The 19,349-nt window shown below is 41.8% G+C and overlaps 1 protein-coding gene across 1 annotated transcript in view; it reads right to left on the reverse strand.

The window, feature by feature from the left end:
* Window positions 1–6,276: 6,276 nt before the first annotated feature.
* Window positions 6,277–19,349, reverse strand: part of Adam2 (ADAM metallopeptidase domain 2) — a 56,418-nt gene continuing 43,345 nt past the window's right edge. Inside the window, exons 17-21 of the mRNA XM_035453398.1 lie at window positions 16,286–16,469; window positions 12,975–13,052; window positions 12,592–12,721; window positions 7,504–7,663; window positions 6,277–6,310 (exon numbers count right to left, since the gene is read on the reverse strand). Coding sequence (XP_035309289.1) covers window positions 6,277–6,310; window positions 7,504–7,663; window positions 12,592–12,721; window positions 12,975–13,052; window positions 16,286–16,469 — 586 coding nt within the window. The remainder of the gene's footprint in view (window positions 6,311–7,503; window positions 7,664–12,591; window positions 12,722–12,974; window positions 13,053–16,285; window positions 16,470–19,349) is intronic.

Below are 19,349 nucleotides of genomic sequence, written 5' to 3' on the forward strand. Positions count from 1 at the left end.
CTCAAAGAAATAAAAATACACATATATGAAATGTTATAGACAGATAAAAGAGGAGCTAGGGTTGGGAAGTAGAAGAGGGCAGGGTTCTAAGGGACTTGGAGCTATCTCCAGGCTAAGCAAGGATGTTAAGCATCCTAACACTTAAGCAATGGAACCTGCTATACTAAAAGTGACACAGGCATTGACCCTGCTGCTGTATCCCTTCCTGACACTGTATGTGTAAAAAGTTAGTTTTTCTTTTCTTAAAGAAATGTGAAGGGATGAGACCCTAATCTAGTCCCCTGCTTTGACAGCCATAACAGGCTGCAGAAAGGACCCAGCAAGAGGTAGGCTTCTGACTCAGCAACATGTGCTGAGCCCCCAACCTAGTCCTAGTCGCTAGGAAGCTAGATATCCTCCATGTGGCAAGGAACCAATCAGAAGTTAGCTGGCGGGCTCTGGAGCACAGCAACTGCCCTGGGAGGGCCTATAGGCCATAGCAACCTACCTGCAGCTGCAGTTGACCATTCAACACAGGCCAGGTTGCCCAAGCCCGGAAGCACACCAATCCTGAGACTGTTGCGGACCCCAATATATTCCCTGTCCCACTGCTGTTCAAGGTCCCCACCTGTCCTTTTTGCTTCATCCACTGTGTCTGAGGGATGGAGGACCCGAGTTCATACAGTTAATTCATTAAAGACTATTTGATTTTTGCATTGGATCAGGTCTCTTGATGATTTTGGGGTCCAGACTTTGGGCACAACAAAATGCAGTTCCATTTTTATGTTCATCAGATGAAGCAAATCTGTAGGCTAATATGGGGCCCAGGGCAGCTTAGCCACACAGCTTCCATGACAGGCTTAATAAAAACCAGCTAGAGTGCCGGGCGTTGGTGGCGCACGCCTTTAATCCCAGCACTCGGGAGGCAGAGGCAGGCGGATCTCTGTGAGTTTGAGACCAGCCTGAGCTAGTTCCAGGACAGCCTCCAAAGCCACAGAGAAACCCTGTCTCAAAAAACCAATAAATAAATAAATAAATAAATAACCAGCTAAGGGAGTACTCCTGAGTTTTGGTTTGCTGGTAGGCAACACCTGATTCTAGGAAAAACCACAAGCTGGTACCACCAAGGAACAGGCCAATCAACATCCAATACCTAACATTTCAACCAGATGTCCCTTAACCCAGCACATACTTACCCCCTTTCACCAAGACTCCCCTAGACAAATGTCAATCGGGGTCCTGAACCTTGGAAGTCTCCTCACCCCAACATCTCTTGTGACAAAAACCCTACCTCAATTGAACTCAAGGTTCTCCAATGGTACCATTTTGTCCAAATAAAGGCTCTTTGCTTTTGCATAGGGATTTATCATGAGTTCCCCAGAGATCACCAGTAGTCTGAGTTCGTATGTACAAAAGTCTTGAGTTTGGTCTCTCCCTCTGTTCCTACACAGAGGTTGAATCAGGGAGAGCATCAAGCTCAGTAAAGCAGGATTTTAGGGAGTAAAGGATTCAGACAGGGGTTGGGAGAGCAGGAGTCTTGTCAAACAGGGATTGGTACTGGTACTGTTATAAGGAAATTGGCAACCTCTATACAAGTCAGGTAAGCTATTTTTAATGTAAGGGGGTAAGTATGTGCTGGGCTAAGGGACATCTAGTACTTGTCTCGATTCTGATTGGTCCCCTGCAGGTTACAGCCTGTGGTTTTTCCTGGTTATTGTAAGGGTGAGGTCTAGTCCCAGTATTGTTAAGTCTGCAGCCTGTCATGGCTGCACTAATGTTGTTAGGCCTCTTCAGCGGTCTTTGGGGACTCCACCATCTGGGTATGGCAGCTAAGACAGTAAATTCTCCGGTACAGGACTGTAGGGCAATTACTGAGCTGGGTCCAAGCCTGATCTCACTCTTGACCCAGTGAATGGCAGCAGGCCCTGCAGATGAGGCTGCCTTCAGGACTGAGCTTTAGTCTCTTTTGAGGGCAGTGAACACCTTCAAACAACTCATCTTGTCCAAATGGCTATGAGGACCTGGTTGGAATGAGGGATTAGTGAAACCAGTTTAGCTGACAGTTATCACTTATCACGTTTGAGACTATCCTGGGACATTAGCCATTTGCAGATAAGGAAACAGCTATGGAGAAGTCTCTTTACTCATTGATGTCTTCAACGACAGGATAGTAGGCAGGCCAGTAGTAGTAAGCCTTGTGGGTGGGCTGCTGTGAGATATTATTTTAAGATGTGTTACATTTGTTTATGCTATGGAACATTTGTTTAATGATACAAAGATATGTTGCATTCTTTTATGTTTTATTTAATGTTGTGAAGTTGCACCTGTCTAAAACACCTGATTGGTTTAATAAAGAGCTGAACAGCCAATAGCTGGGCAGGAGAGAGAAATAGGGAGGGCTGGCAGGCAGACAATAAATGGGAGGAGAAATCTGGGAAAAGAGGATCAATGATGGAGAGAAAGAGAGGATACCAGGTGCCAGCCACCCAGCTACACAGCCAGCCAAGAAGTAAGAAGTAAAGAAAGGTATACAGAATAGAGAAAGATAAAAGCCCAGAGGCAAAAGGTAGACAGGGCAATTTAAGTTAAGAAATGCTGTCTAGAAATAAGCCAAGTTAATGCCAGGCATTCCTAAGTAAGAATAAGTCTCCTCCATGTATTTATTTGGGAGATGGATGGTGGCCCCCAAAGAGTGAAGAGTAAACAAACAACCAACCCCCTCTCCCCCCAATGACAGTGAGCTTCCCCTGGCCCAGTTCTGAGCCTCCCACAAATGCTCTGGGCTGGGGAGTGGGCTCACCCCAGTCTCCTTTCTATGGTCAGGTCACTCACTCATTTGAGGATCTAACAAAGCCAGAGCCAGGAATCATTGTGCTTGAGAACAAAGCCCTCTCCCTGCCCTTATTATAGACAAAACCCAGCTGCTGCACCAGAACAATAGACACTCTGATTTTATCCCATCAGTTGTAACAATCTCTAAGACAGGACCTTTGTCCTTCTGCAGTAATTAGTTAGCATCTCTCCTCTAAGGTCACTTTCCCAAGAGGGCTGGGAGCTTGTCTGGTCACTTTCCCAAGAGGGCTGGGAGCTTGTCTGGCCTGACTCCATTTGCTCCTTGGCAGTGTTCAGAATAAAGTCCACACTCCTCTTAGTATGGCTTGGCTGAATCGTGTGGGCTTTGGAGTCAAATAAGCTTGGGTCAACACCCTGCCTCAGTCACATGCCTGCCCTTGGTCACGTAGCTCAGAGCCTGTTGGTTCTGCTGAAGAGAGTTCCACGGGTTTCGTGAGTCTTGCCAACTTTTGCTATCAGTGTTTGCTGACCTCCTGAAAGCAACCAGAACATGTGAGGCTTTTGAGGAAGCTGTCCAGACCTGAAACATCATGGTTTTGTTGTTGTTATGCATATGATTGCTTTGAAAACTATGACAGCCATTTGCAGATATTAAATTCTGCTTTGATCAGTTTTGCGATATGTTATTTTTAGTAAAAGATTTCTATTTCATCTAAAAAATGCAACTTTCTTATTTGTCATGTCTATATGTGTCTTATTCTACATAATGCTAATATCTGTATTTAATATTTTCCTCGATCTTCATGGGAACAGGGTTATTAAGTTCACCTTTTTGAATATACCCTTTTGGCTTTACTTTTAATATTGTAATTTTCTAATTTTTTTTGTTAATTTCTACATTGTATCCTATTTTTTAAAAAAGACAGTTGACGAGGGACTGGGATCCACTGAGTATCAGTGGATAAAGCACTTGTCTTGCAAGCATGAATGTCAGAATTTGGATCTCCAGCATCCACATAAAAACCAGCTGGGCATGACAGCTATCTTTAAACCCAGCACTCATGAATCAGACTAATCAAAGGGATTAGCTCAGGGTTAGGTGAGAGACCCTGCCTCAGCAAATAAAGCAGAAAGTGATCAAGGAATACACCTACCTAGGTCAATCTCTGGCTTCCATACACATGTGCACACATGGGCGTGTATGTGCACCTGAACACACCTGAACATACCGGAGAACACACATACATATATGAGTGTATATTGCACTTTTATATGTGCACAAAATAGTAAATTCCTTAAATTTTTTCTTTTAGCATCTTCAAATACCTTAGATGCCTTCTAAGCACAAGATCTAACTACGTCACACATTTTTCAATAATTTTTAAAAAAGACACAGTTCAAAATACATTTAAAATCCCACTAAACATTCTTCTTAATTCATGCATTTATGAATGTGTTGCAATATATATATATATATATATATATATATATATAATTTACCTTAAATATATCTCTTTTTTCCTTTCTTTTTTGGCAGGGGAGGGAGGTGTTGTAGCCCAGGCTAGACTCGATGTCACCAAAAAAAAAAAAAAAAAAAGACTGAGCTTTTAATCCCCCTGCCTCTACCACCCTGGTGCTTGGACCATGGGCATGTGCCATTATGTCCAGTTAGCTCCGTTCCATGCTGGGATTGAAACACAAGGACATGCTAGACCAGCTCCTACCAGCTGATGGGTGGCCCCAGAATTTACCTTAAGTTTAGTTAAAGAAAACATGGTCTGGAATATTCCACATGCTAGATCAAACCTTACTTCTTTGTAATGCATGCATGCATGCATGCATACATACATACATACATACATACATACATATGTAATATAGACTATCCTGTTGTCAGAGTTCTATAGGTCAAGTTATTTTGTTATTACAGTATTTGAATTCCTTACTAAATTGGATGATTTTCCTAATTGTCTGGCTGAAATTCGCTTCACGTATGGTGAAGTTTCATTAAAACTCAATAGGGGCTGAGTGGCATAGTATTTGCCTGGCATGTATGACACCTTGGGCTCCATTCCCAGGATTGCAGGAACAGTTGGAAAATAACTTTTTGTTATTTTGTTTTCCTCTTAAAGTGACCCTTTGAACTCTGACATCTTTGAGCTTCCTCTCCAGGAAGGCTACCAGGGTTCAAGTCCACCCTCTACTGTGTTTTCATCCTTCCTTTGAAGCTGTATGTTAGTGTGTATCTTTTCTAAATACTGTTTGTTTGTCAGAGTGCCTTCTGAACCCCAGGATCATTGCCATCGGTCTGGTTGTGAGCCATCAGACTATAACATGACAGCATATCCACTGTACTCTAAACTCACGGCAGGCACACAAGCCAAGGCACCTCATTTATTTTATTATAACCTTCCCTGTAACATGCCTTTTAGATAATATGACTGGCTACCAGAAATGTGGTAAAATTTCAAATTATAATACAAAGTTCATAATCATACATTTCTTACAAATGAATCATTTATGGAATTATATACACATATATGTATCATACATGTGTATGGAGAGATATGATTTCTGGCAAGATGAAAACCACAATGTACAGGCTTGACTTCCAGGCAATCAGAGAGTGCATATTTTTTTTCTTTTCCAATTATTTTCTGTCCACTGAAGAGAATTACTCTGAAAGAACACATAAAGAGAGGAGTCACCCATAAAGTTAACCAGGTTAAACCATGTTGGTGCAACAAAGACCCTAGGAGGACCTCATGATGAAGGGAAATTCAAGCCTCTTTAACTTTGGCCAACATCTGAACTCAAACATTCTAAAGGACGTAATGGAAAACAATGATCCTTTTTTTTGGAGACAGAGTCTGATGTAGCCTAGACTGGCCTTGAACTCTGTGCAACCGAGAATGAACTTGAACTCCTGAGCCTCCTGCCGCCACCACCCAAAAACTGGGAGCACAGGCTGACACTACTAGACCTGGCTCTTGAAAGAAATTGTGTGTGTGTGTGTGTGTGTGTGTGTGTGTGTGTGCATTTGCAGGTGGACTCATGTACCCATGGGCAGATGTACACATGCATGTGGAAGCCAGACATCAACCCTGGCTGTTGTCTCCCAGGTGCTTGCTGTCCACCAGGTCAGCTAGACTGCCTGTTCCTGCCCCTTCAGTGCTGAGGTTATAAGCCCTGCTATCACACCACGCCTAGCTTTCAGTTTGGGTTCTGTCCATAGAACTCAGGACCTTACACCTCCAAGGCTGAGTTATTTCCCCAGTCTGCAGGATTTTTTTTCAGTGATAAAATGTGATATCACTTATAACATTCTTATGTTATTGATATAAATTACAATACTGCAAAACAGTCAGTAGTTGTGTTATATAGAACTAACTACATGACTATCACCCTTTATGTCTCATACATTTCTCTTCCTCCTTCCCTCTTTCCCTTGGAATGTTGGAGACTCACCATGAATGACAGGGGGGGAAATCTTTGCTGTCCAGACTAGTCTTTGGTTTCAGTTTCAGTTTCAAATTGCCTATATGGTTAGAGACAGAGACAGTGGCTTAGAAACAGTGATACAGTGTTTCTAGGTTGAGCCTATTCTCAGATTCTTAACATTTTTAAATGGCTGACTTGCCTGTAAGCTTTTGTGGCCATTCATCTTCACTGTTACTCACTGCTGTTAGACTTACTAGTTTAATGCCTTTACCAGTGGTCTGCATGGTTTTTATTGTCAACTTGATACAACCTAGAGACACCTAGAAAGAGGGAATTATACTGGAAGAACTGCCTCCATCAGATTGGTCTATGGCCATCCTGTGAGAGTGTCTTGATTGATGTGGGAAAGCCCAGCTCACTGTGGACAGTGCCATCTCTAGGTGGGGTGAGTTTGGACTGTGTAAGAAAGCCAGCTAAGTGTGGACTAGAGAGTGAGCCAGTCTCCATCCCACAGTGCTGGGGTGTCAGGTGCACGCTGCTTGCCCAGCTTTTATGTGGGTGCTGGGGTTGAAACAGGTTCTCATGCTTGGGTATATGCAATGAGATTTCTCCCCAGCCCATACCACCCTCCTGCGTTTTCTTTCTGAGACAGAGTTTCACTACGCAGTTCAGGGCTGGGCTAGAACTTGCTATGTAGACCAGGCTGGCCTTGAATTCATGATCCTCTTGCTACAGATGTATGCTACGATCCTGATGTCATGTCTTTGAGTCATATTAGTCTAGATAATTCTTTATCTTTCACCTTTGGCTGCTTAGTTCTTCATTTATGGGGAAAAAAAGGCTAAAACTGAATAAAAGGAAAAACTACTTTCCTGAACTTTGTCATTTTTTCCCAAAATAATATAAAAAACTCTTTACAGTGGAAAAGAGTAAAATATATGTATTTGATAATTAATGTTAGTAAATGGGATAGTAATTTTCATTTGTCTTTACCCCCCACTAAAGAGGCCCAAGGGGTATGTGTGTTTTCTACTTTTTTTTCTTAGTAGCACAAAAAGCAACAGATATCGCTGTGGCACTTTCATACCCACTAAATTTTTATAAGATTAAAACTGATGGTTAAAAAAATCTGATTATTCATTCTATTAACCGTTAGCATGTTAAGTACTCAATTTCCACACAAAGAACAATGTTAAATCTGAGGTACCAGCTACATCTGTCTTGATACCCTTAATAATCCATTACACCAACTAGTATGGCAGTAAGAAAACAGGTATGAAATCCACACACTCATCGCTTGAGTAGTCGTCGGTCCTCCATTTTTTCCTTTGGGAATGGACTTTCACCAGTATGGCAATCAGGACACAGATCACAATGTAGAAAGGGATTATCAAGAAAAATGGCCAACGTGAAGGCTTGGCGTGGTAAGCACTTTCAATTTGGGGTCGTGCTAGCAAAAGAAAAGTACCAGGGGTTAGAAGGCAATTACTAGGACTATAACAACAATATTACTGTGTGCTGCTGTGACTATTAGAACAAACATGTTACACTATTTAAAAACTTTATAATAATTAACTTTATAGTTATATATAATTTTATATGTAAACTTTATAATTATATATAGTTAACTGTATAGAATATAGATAATATAATGGCATCAGAGCCTCCACCTTCAAGCTCTCCAAATGCTTGTGTAAAAGTCCCGTCCTTTGCCTTTCTTTTTGTACGTATCTTTTTAAAGGATTTTTAAAAAATTTCATGTGCATGAGTGTTTATCCACATGTATGTATGTGCACCATGTGTGTGGCCAGAAGAAGATGTTGTATCTTCTAGAACTGGAATTGCAGATGGTTGTGAGCCACCATGTAGGTACTGGGAACCAAACTCAGGTCCTCTACAAGAGCAACAGTACGGTTAACAGCTGGGCTATCTCTCCAGCGCATGCTCCTCGTTCTGCATTGGAGACTTTTCTATTCCTGGTAGTCTCTGTTTGATCATCTAGACAAAAGGAATTGAAGTGTGATCCTATTACCAAACTTTTATTTCTGGTGAAAATAAAATGCTGTACAGGATATTTTAGTTCTAAATTATGATTTTTTAAAAATCAACATGTTTTCATGCCCTTTCTCACAAACTGTTTTTTCAAAGAGTCCTTTCAGAATATTTACAGTTTTAGTTTTCCACTTCATACAGCATCAACATTGGTTGGCTCACAAAAGCCAGGGGATCCAACACCTCTGGCCTCTACAAACACCTGTGCTCACATGCATAAAACCCCTGCGGCAACATATACACATACACAGAATTAAAAAATAATGAAAGTACGTTGTTTAGAAAAATATATATATACACCAGGCATGGTGCTGCATGCCTTAGTTGCAACACTTGGTAAGAAGAGACAGGAGGATCCCTGTGAGTTCAAGGCCAACCTGGCTACATTGTGTGTTCCAGGCCAGTCAGAGCTACATAGTGAGACCTTTGAGAAGTGCTTTTTTTTTTTTTTTTTTTTTTCTTCAAATCTGTTCCAACTTTCTGTGTGGCTAATAGTATCTCACAATAAGAGCAACATCACATCACCTTTTCTTTTCTAGTCTTTTGTTCCTTTCTTGTTCTTTCCTAAGTTTAAAGCCCACAACATAGGAAACATACTGAATACATACAGTGAGAGCAAACATCACTGTTGTGCTCCTGGTTTTATGGGAAAATAAATACTGCTAATCATACAATGTGTTGGTTTTAATTTTTTGATATCCTTTATCAAACAGATCATCCTCTGTAGCCTATTCCCTGCTTTGTGGCATGTGAGAAATCTCTCTCTCTCTCTCTCTCTTTCTCTCTCTCTTTCTGCAACACCAAGGATTGTATAATTGCTGTTTGAAGAACATTCCATGGACTGGTTGATGGTGGAGGATATCTGTAATCAAGCAATAGGAGGCAGAGAAGACTGGGAGTTTCAGGCAAGCCACACACTCTCCCAACAGGATAGACAGCTTCAAGTTTCTTTCCCCCTTTCCTGGACTGGGCACAGAAGATGAGGCCATCCCTCGTCTTTCTTTCTTTCTTTCTTTCTTTCTTTCTTTCTTTCTTTCTTTCTTTCTTTCTTTCTTTCTTTTCTTTCTCTTTCTGGTTTTTTGAGACAGGGTTTCTCTGTGTAGCTTAGGAGCCTATCCTGGCACTCGCTTTAGAGACCAGGCTGGCCTCGAACTCACAGAGATCCACCTGCCTCTGCCTCCAGAGTGCTGAGATCAAAGGCGTGCGCCATCAATGCCCGGCTTGAGGCCATCCCTTTTCTGATGACTGGGTGGAAGGTATAGAGAACTGGCTTCCCTGCTCTTATTCTCAGGGACCTCCAAAGAAAAGGCCCACCTCAGCTTTCTTCTTCTTTCCTTGTCCCATCTCAGCTTTCTCTTGGGATCTGGAGTCTCCTTACTGCTTGTAGTTTCTGCAAGGCCTGTGAAATGGTTAAAGCTGTCTGCACTACCAGGGATTTTGACCTCTCTATATTCCTGGGCTGGCTCCTGGTCCACATGTGACTCTGGGCACCTGGACTTGGGCAGAGTCAGTGGCAACTGCCCTTGAGTGGCAAACCCCTCAGGTCTTTGTTGGTGGTCCAGTACTCTATGCACTGGGGTGGGGTGTTAACCTTCTTTGGAGAATCCTCCTTGCTGATAGGGGTTCTTGGTTTGAAAGGCTGGGGTCTGTGACCAAGGGGCTATAGCCAAGCTGGTCTGGCACCCACTGATAGAGTCCATAATGAGGTTCTGTTGAAGGAGCAATATGATTAAAAATGACAAGCGGTCGTGGGATCCTGTGCTCTCTTGTGCCTCATGGGAAAGACTGGCACCTGCTGCCAGGAGGCCAACTTGGGTGCAGTGATTCTACTGATTCCTCCAGGTTAGGTTGGTGTAGTTAGAGGAAGAAGCCTTCCTATGTTAAGTCAACCATGGGAGTCAAGGAATTAAAAGACAGCATGACATGATAACCCTGGTGAGATAATTGGCTTTAGTGGGGGACAATTTGGCCTTAAACGTGTGTGATTGTGTTTCCTTCACAGCATCTTCATATGGCCTGTGTACAGTGCTTTCCTTCTAAAAGTGGCTTTGGACACTTTCAGAAACTTCTCCAAGTCTGCTGGTCTTTATATGACTCCATGACAGCATGAGGACAAAAGCCTCACTTGGGAGAGAGTTTGAGTCATTCTAGAAAGCATGGTGTCTTATGTAGCGTTTCTATTGCTGTGAAGAGTCACCATGATCATGGCAGCTCTTATGAAGGAAAACATTTACTTTGGGCTTACTTATAGTTCAGAGGTTTAGTCCTGTCATCATGGCTTGAAGCAGGGCAGTGTGCAGACATAGTGCTGGAGGAGTTGAGAGTTCTACATCTTGATCTGAGGGCAGTAGGAGACTGACTTGAGCTTCTGAGACCTCAAAGTCCATCTCCACAGTGGCACACTTCCTCCAATAAGGCCACACCTACACCAACAAGGCCACACCTCCCAATGGTTCAAACACATGACTATGGGGGCCATTCCTATACAAACCACCACACCTGGGCAGCCATGCTTCTCTATCTGAGAACTCACAGTGAAACATGGTTGTTTGTTGAGTCTGCTGCAAACAAACTGAAAAACAAGACAGGAAAGCTGAAATACAGTCCTGTTGTACAACTTTCACGAGCATGAAGTTTATTGGAAAAGATGCCATGCTTTTTACAGGAAAAGCAGGCCGTTTGGAACAACAGTAAGAGAATCATGTCTTTCTCAAACTTATATCGTTCTGGTTTTACTTTAAAGAGTGTCTCAATGCACAATATCACCACCACCACCAACAAAGTCCTCAGGAGTAAGGGCTAAATACCTTGAAGTGAGTGCCATTTTCTTTGGCATGTTTTGTTGCTAGAGGAAACTACACTCACTGATTGACAGTCTTATGGTAGACACCCATTGGTAGGGATTTTTTTTTTTTTTTTTTTTTTTTTTTTTTTTTAACCTTCGTGGTGGTACCTGGGATTGAACTCTGGGTCTTGTATGTGTTGTCTAAGCTCTCTACCACTAAACTATATCCCTAGCCCTGGTCTGGATTTGTAGCTTTTTAATAAGATGACTATTCACTAAGAGCCAGCTTCATATTAAAGGATGCTATTCTGTGATTTTGTTGTTGTTGCTAGTTTGCACATGTGAATTTGTTAGCAGGCTTGTGCTCTTCTCAGACCAGAAGTGGTTGGCAGGACTACCTTCCTACTGTTCTAAGTGTTATTTCTTCCTTGCAAAAATGTGTGTCAATTCACTTTGGAAAGCATCTGGGTCTACATTTTGTTTTCCTGATTTTTTTTTTTTTTGTAATGGGTTTCTTAACTATAATCCCAAAATTTCAGAGAACTTTTGAATCTGGCTTCTTGGTTCTACCCTATGGTTGATAATTCCTGGTCACACCTGGGTGGTTTTGTCAGCCTGTTTCTTTTTGGGAGTAGATAAGAGCCAAAAACATATCTACTTCTTTTGACCATGTCAAGGTCATAAGACAGGAATCTTTCTTTCTTTTTCCATTTTTTATTTAAATTAGAAACAAGATTGTTTTACATGTCAATTCCAGTTCCCTCTCCCTCCCCTCCTCCCCTGTCTCCACTAACACCCTACCTATCCCATACCCTTTCTACTCCCCAGGGAGGGTGAGGCCTTCCATGGGGGAATCTTCAGAGTCTGTCTTATGACAGGAATCTTTCAATGTGAGTTTCGGAGTGTTGGATTAAAAAAAGAAAAGGCTGGGCGGTGATGGCACTCACCTTTAATCCCAGCACTCGGAAGGCAGAGGCAGGCGGATCTCTGAGTTCGAGGCCAGCCTGGTCTACAAGAGCTAGTTCCAGGATAGGCTCCAAAGCTACAGAGAAACCCTGTCTCGAAAAAGCAAAAAAGAAAAAAAAAAAAAAAAAGAAACCAAACAAAAAGAAAACCAAAACACACACAAACAAAAAAACTCACTAAAACCAGAACGGTGGGTCTCTTTGGCAGACCTTTCTGTGTTGGACCTTGTTGTGGCTATTGTATACTGACCTACTTAACCTTCTTAGTAGCTTTGTCAGGTTGTGTGTGTGTGTGTGTGTGTGTGTGTGTTCCAGAGATAGATGGTAAGTATCTCCCTCAGTTTCTCAACACCTTAATTTCTGTGTCTCTCACTGGCCCGAAGGTTACCAGTTAATCTAGATTGGCTCCTGTCTCTCCTCCCAAGTGGCAGAATTCCAAGTTTGTGCCAGCACACCCAGCATTTTAATGTGAGTTCTGGGGCCAAAACTGCAGTTCTCATGTTTGTGAGGCAAGAACTTTACTTCCCCTGTCCCCCAGTGTTTTAATTCTGTTCTCCGATTGTTAGGAAGACTTACCAAGGATCGACTCAGCCCGTTGTTGATTGCCACTATTGATGCTCCCACCAGGCCATTGGTCCTGTGTAGTTTTGCAATCTGGAGGTAAGTATGTGGGGTTACAGTGGCAATTCTTCTTGTTGTTACATACCTGAAAACCAGCATAAAGTCACAGGCTAAGACAGGCAGCCAGGTTTGCCTAAACCAGGAAATCTGCAAACTAATGTTTATGTAAGATAATGTCCATTTTCCTGTGTGGCACATTGTTGGGAAGCAGAGAAGCAGGTGGGGGTAGGGGGTGGGGAGGAGGGGTCGGAAGGAAAGAGTGAGGCAAGGGACTCAGCCCTGGCTTTCCTGAGCAGTTTCAATGGCTTCCCTTTCTCACTCACAGGTCTGCTACTTACACCATGATTGTTGCAGTTTTCTGGTTTGCAGTCATAGTTAAAGATTGTATCTTCTACACATTCTTTATTCATGCAAACCTAGAATGGACAAGGTAACTGATATGCCAGCTAGATTCACCACTTAATTAAAAGCATCCCACACTCTCTTAAGATAGGAATCACCTTGAAATACCACCCCATCCCAGTCAAAACGGCTATTGACAAAATGACAAAGTTCAAAAAAAAAAAAAAAAAGAAAAAGAAAAAGAAAAAGAAAAAACCAACACCCCCAACACAAACTAGCAAGGGTGTGACAAAAAGTACTGCTAGTGGAAAAGTAAGTTGGTTCTTAGGCAAAGTGTATGTAAATTAGTCCTTATGCAAAGTGAGTGGAAAATCCTCAAAGTAAATCCTCAAAGAAAAAGATTTGGAGCTATCCTGGGTTCCAACAGTCCCGAAACTGGGTACACACCCAAAGAAAATAAAGTCAGGCTGTTGAAGAGACACCTGTCCTGTCCTGTCCTGCTTATTGCATCATTTTTCATAATGGTCAAGAGATTTTACCAATTTCACCGCCATCAATAGATAGGTGGATAAAATGTGGTATATATGCTGTATAAGAAAGATGGATCAGTGTAACTATTATATATTATTAAAAACCAACCAATTATAAATTATCATAAATAATATTTTTAAAAATGCATACTGAAATTGTTATTTGGCCACACAAAAAGGAATGCAACCTTGTCAATTTGTGTCGACACAGAAGAGCTTATAGGGCATTGTGTGAACTCAAATAGAATTAGCGTGTTCTGAGGGGCTGGCTGGATGCCGTATGGGTGGGGGTGGGGGAGATGAAGAAAGGTTCGCTAACAGATAAAATGTTAGTTAGAAAGGTGGGGTAAGCTCTGTCACTGTCCTGCAGGAGAGGGTGATTGTAGTCAACTATGACATGTTTCAAATGAAAATCGATAAATGCTTAAAAAATAGATATGCCAACTGCTCTGATTAGAACATTGCAGAAGTGTTTCCATGTTTTGAAAATATCACATTGTGCCCATAATATGCATAATTATTATGTAAGAATGAGTTAAATGACTAACAAAAACATTCTCAATAATGAGCCAGTCTCCAAATACTGGAAGAAGCAGGAGATTTTTCTGACACCTAATTTGCAACAAGGACAGCAGAAATCATAGGGAATAGAATGAAAACAGAAAAACACGGTCCTTTCAATGGGAGAAAATGAATTTAGTTTTATGTGGATACAATTAACTTTCTCAAAAGTCCCTAGAAGGAAATACAGAGGAAGAACTGGAGTAAGGAGGGACAATGACAATGACGTAAGAACAAAGGAAGACTATACATAAGAGATCAAAGTGTGAAGGGCAGCATGCAGAGACTCTAGATATAGAAAACTACTAATGGGACTGAAAACTCCACTGCATGGGCTGAACAGCAGGTGTGGGAGGCACGGGTGAACCTGAAGACAGTGCATTTGAGGCTAAAAGGTCTAAGGAATGGAGAAAAACAAACCCGAAAAGTGAACATTGCCTAAGGGCTGGAAGGAGCGCCATCAAGCTACCCAGTGTGTGTGTGTGGGGGGGGGAGGGCATAATTTTGCACCACAATTTTTCTTTTATTCATTTTGTCATCCTTGCCATTAAGTCAGAGATGACACAGTGACTGTTAATATAATCAGAGACGGAGAAAAGCTCATTTGACATTTTGGTCTCTCACTTCCTCAGATATTGCCATTAAAAAAAAAAAATTATGACCCAAATGTCACGGACAACAAATCTCAACTGGATAATCCACCTGCAGAGCTCACTATCAGGGCAACAGTAGTCATAACAGTCTGTTTTCAGAGGTAAACTGGGCACCTGACATATCACTGTTGTTGGATTTGTTTTTCCTGGGTTTTATTCAGAGTTAATGGTTTAATCTTCGTTATGTATACACATGGTGCACAACATAATATTTTGACATACAAATAAAATTGAAATATTATATTTGGAAAACAAAATTGTGAATCTATCTATGTGTCTATCTTCTTTCTAACCATACAATGGAATATTACTCAGACTTTAGAAGGATGGCAATTCTCACTTTGGTGATATGGATGAAATAATGTTAAGTTAGGTCACACGGGCGCGGAAGGACAACTACTTCCTGACCTTACTGATGTGTGGAAACTAGGAGGCCTGTAGAAACTGACAGGAGGTCAGTGGTGATGAGAAGAAAATGCAGAGAAGTCGTGGGAGCTTGCAGTGCTACGACTTACAGATGTGAAGGATGGTAGAGGACCAGGAAATCTATGGGTGTAATGAACAACATGGGGACTGCAGCTCTTCTTACCATACCACATGCACAGGGTAATGCATGAGAATGGAAATCACAAGCGTGTGTTAGACACATGATATTCTAATTTCATTTCTGTTGTGATTTAAAAAAAAAAAAAAAGGGTCCTGATCAGAAGGAATTTAGAAAAGGAAAGAATTTGCCAGGCTTACAATCTCTTGTTATGACCCATCCCTGAGGGCAGGAACAGTAGCCGGTCACATCTCGCCCATAATGGAGAGCAGGGGGAAGTGAATGCATGCAGGCCTACTTGCCTTACTGCGGCTCTACTCTCAGCTAGATCTCTCTTCTCTTACATTTTTCAGGATCCCTTGCCTAGGGAATGGTGCTGCCCACAGGGGGCTGGGCCTTCCTACACCAATTAATAATCAAGATAATCCCTCACAGACACCCTTGGACCGACCTGATCTAGGTAATTCCTCATTTGAGACTCTTCCCAGGTAGCAAGTTGACAGCTAACACTTATACCGTAACACGCTAGTTAGATTTGACTGGTTTTGTTTGTTTGTTCTTGCTTTACTCTGTGAAATCTTTATTTTCACTATTATTTAAGGATAATTATACCAAAAGATAATTCACCACACCAGAAGTGCTCTCTTTCTGTGACAAAATGCAGTGGGTGAACCACATGATTATCTCTTCTGGAAATTTGTGTGAGTTCCACAAAAAGCACAAAGCAGCCAAGGACATATCCATAGCAGCAGCTGCAGTGCAGTATCAATGGCTTTATTCTATTTTATCCTTTGAGTTTTGATCTTACTTTCCAAACTTCATTTTTGATTGCATCCTTACATTTTGAGAGAACATGTTACCGGGCATACATACCAATAAGGACTTAACGCTGGGGAATTACTGGGGAGAGATCATACTACACTGGGGATACTGGGGAGAGATCATACTACATAACATAGGAGTTACTGGAGAGAGGTCATACTACACAACACTGGGGACACTGGGGAGAGGTTACCTACCTTGTTGGTGTCGCAGACAGTTCCGTCATCCACCCACATATTCTGGCTGTCTTTATGACCACGGACATACTCCAGGGAAATGCATATTTCCCCACTTATATTGGCATAAATTACAGTGGCAGATTTCATTTTAATTAAATTTTCACTTCTGTATTTACATATTAATTTCCCACACTTCCGGTTACTATAATTTACAGATAAATGAAAGCCATTATTTTAATAGAGAAATATTTTAATATAATTTAAAAAACAAACAGATTTAAATTAAACATTAGAGTTGGCAACTAATTTTGAATAACACACAAAGTCCTTCCTGGATTATTGACAATAATGAACAAATTAATTATGAACGCTCCATTTAGCTAGATTACCATTTGTGATTTCCACCTGTATTTGATCCTTGAACACAATCAAACCCAAGCATAATCTAATGTTTTAAAAATGAGCAGTTGGCCTGCTCACCAGCCTGATTTGGTTCCCTTTCGATTTAACAACTGATAAGCTATTGACATCCACATCCAAAAAGCATCATACATCATGCATCTTATTACAATAAAATAATAAATGCATTTACACCCAAATGGTGGTACACAAAAACCTAGGGAAAAACATAAACACAATGAAACAATAAGGGGACATTAGGTACAGAACACAATAATAAAAATGAAGTCTATTAGTCAGACAAACAAGAATGCAGACCACAAAACTATGGAATGGTCCAGTCAGCAAGGGAAAAGAAGTAAGCTATCTTCCTGCTCTACATACAGAGAATACCTGCCAATGAGGGGAGTTGTCTCCTATATAAATGGGTTTTAAATCAACTGCCTGGCAAGATGGTCTTTGAAGACACTCTCCTTCCACCCTCCAGTCAGTTAGCTTGTCATAATAGAAGCCCATTTTCTACCACTTCTTTGTCCCTGGACTAATTGGCTTCCTTGTATGAGGAGACCAAGGTTTTGCACCATAGACAGATGCACACTTATTTCACACAAAGAATTGCCAGCTCAGCAAAAGGAAGTGAGAGGCTGTCTGTCAGGCACACTGCTGTTTAGCTAAGTGTTATTCTTTTAGCCTGGAAGGACTGATGTTGCATGGTGCATAAAAGTCCCAGAGACAGATATTGGGTTCAGGCTTCAAGCTGAAGATCAGAAAAGCAAGGCAGCTGGTCACTAGTTCTTACTGTACCTCAGAATGAAAGGCGATCCTGGCTCCACAAAAACCTCAGACTGTAACCTCTCCTCAGCATGGCTGAAGAATCCTGAGACTTCAATGTCTTCCTATCCTCAATGTGGCTGGAGAATGAATCCGTATTATGGACTACTGAAGACCTTGCTCCTATCTTTTATACCCCTCTAGTGTGCCCATTAAAGGCGTGTGATCCCAGGTGCTGAGATCATCTTTGTGTGAGATGTTTCTCTTTAGGACTGGATCAATCTTGTGTAGGTCTGGGTGGCATTGGACCTACAGAGATCCATCTATCTCTTAATCCTGAGGCCTAGGATTAAAGGTTGGACCACCACAGCCTAGCTTCTGGCTACTGGGATTAAAGGTGTGTATCACCACTGCCTGCTCTCTATAGCTTGAGGCTGGCTTTGCTTTCTGAATCCTCAGGCAAGCTTTAATACCTCATAAATAATGTATTACTACAGGCTGGCCATGAAAACCAGTAACCCTGATGCTGGAGGAGTCTTTTATGCTTTGATGCACAGTATAGAAATCCCTCAACCTGCACCCCTTTGAGACTAGCAATCTTAATGAGCAATGGGCACCGGTAACTGAGGGAGTCACTCAAAGGATCCAGGCTACTTTCTTCAGGAAGAAGCACAACTGTGATAGAAAGCACGGAGAGACACAGGTCTACAGAGCAAACCTGTAACTACAAAAGATGAAGACCAAACACTGGCACCTTCAGCAAATCCTGTCTACACACACGCACACACACGCACACACACACACGGTGGGGGGGGGCGCACACACACAGCATGCATACTGTCTAAGCCACACATTCAGCAATCATTTCATCACTCAGCCAATGTGACAGACCATTGCTTCTCTGCCAAGCACAGACTCACAGACTTAGCCTTAACACTTTAATGTTCCCTTTTCAAATGTAGGATTTATTGAAACACATAGGCATGGAATTACCCCCATTTCATAATAGCATCCTTTTTTTTTTTTTTTTTTTTGCGGTAACCATCTTCTCATGAAGAAATAAAACACTGAGTGGCAAAAGACAGAACAATTCAGACCCAGCCAGATTAGTTCAACCTGGACAATAACCTAGGTGTGCGGGAAAAGGCAGGGAGTCTCTTTCTGCACCCCTGCCATCTGTCACTGGATTAAACATGGCAGGCTTCATGATAAGGTGTTATTTTGCTTCCATATGAAAGTAACTGTGACATTGTCAAGGATAAGGTGACAGAGTCTGGTCATGTTTCTTAAGGCATACTTAGGTGTGAGGCAATGTCTTCTTCATGACACCCTTTCAAACAAAACAGAACAACTCACAAGCCCAAATCCTTGGGAAGTCTCTAGGGTGCCAAAACTCAGGTGTTTGTAGGCAGTCCTGAGGTATGTCTATAGCTCACTGCCACATGTCACCATATGTTAGAAACACCATGCGTTTAAGTACCAGTGAGGCTCTGGTCATAGCCTTACAGGTCCTTTATTAATGTTTTACTTTGCTGTACTTTAATTTTAACTCTATAAAGAATGTCCATTCTTGGGGCTGCAGAGATCGATCAATTGTTAAGAGCACTGACTGCTCTTCCAGAAGACCCAAGTTTGATTCTCAGCACCCACATGGGTAGCTCACAATGGTGACCTCTGTTCTAGCCTCCCCAGGCACCAGGCATGCAAGTGGTACACAGACACACACGCTGGCAAAACATTCATACTTATAAAACAAATAAACAGAAATGTACAAAGAAGAATGTCCGTGTGTGTGTGTGTGTGTGTGTGTGTGTGTCTGTGCATGTGTGTGTGTGATGGTCGAACTGCCTGTGTGCATGTGTGTAGAGACCATAGGTCAATGACAGGTGTCTTTATCTCTCCTCTTCACCTT

The sequence above is a fragment of the Cricetulus griseus genome (genome assembly GCF_003668045.3).
Source record: "Cricetulus griseus strain 17A/GY chromosome 1 unlocalized genomic scaffold, alternate assembly CriGri-PICRH-1.0 chr1_1, whole genome shotgun sequence".
NCBI lineage: Eukaryota > Metazoa > Chordata > Mammalia > Rodentia > Cricetidae > Cricetulus > Cricetulus griseus.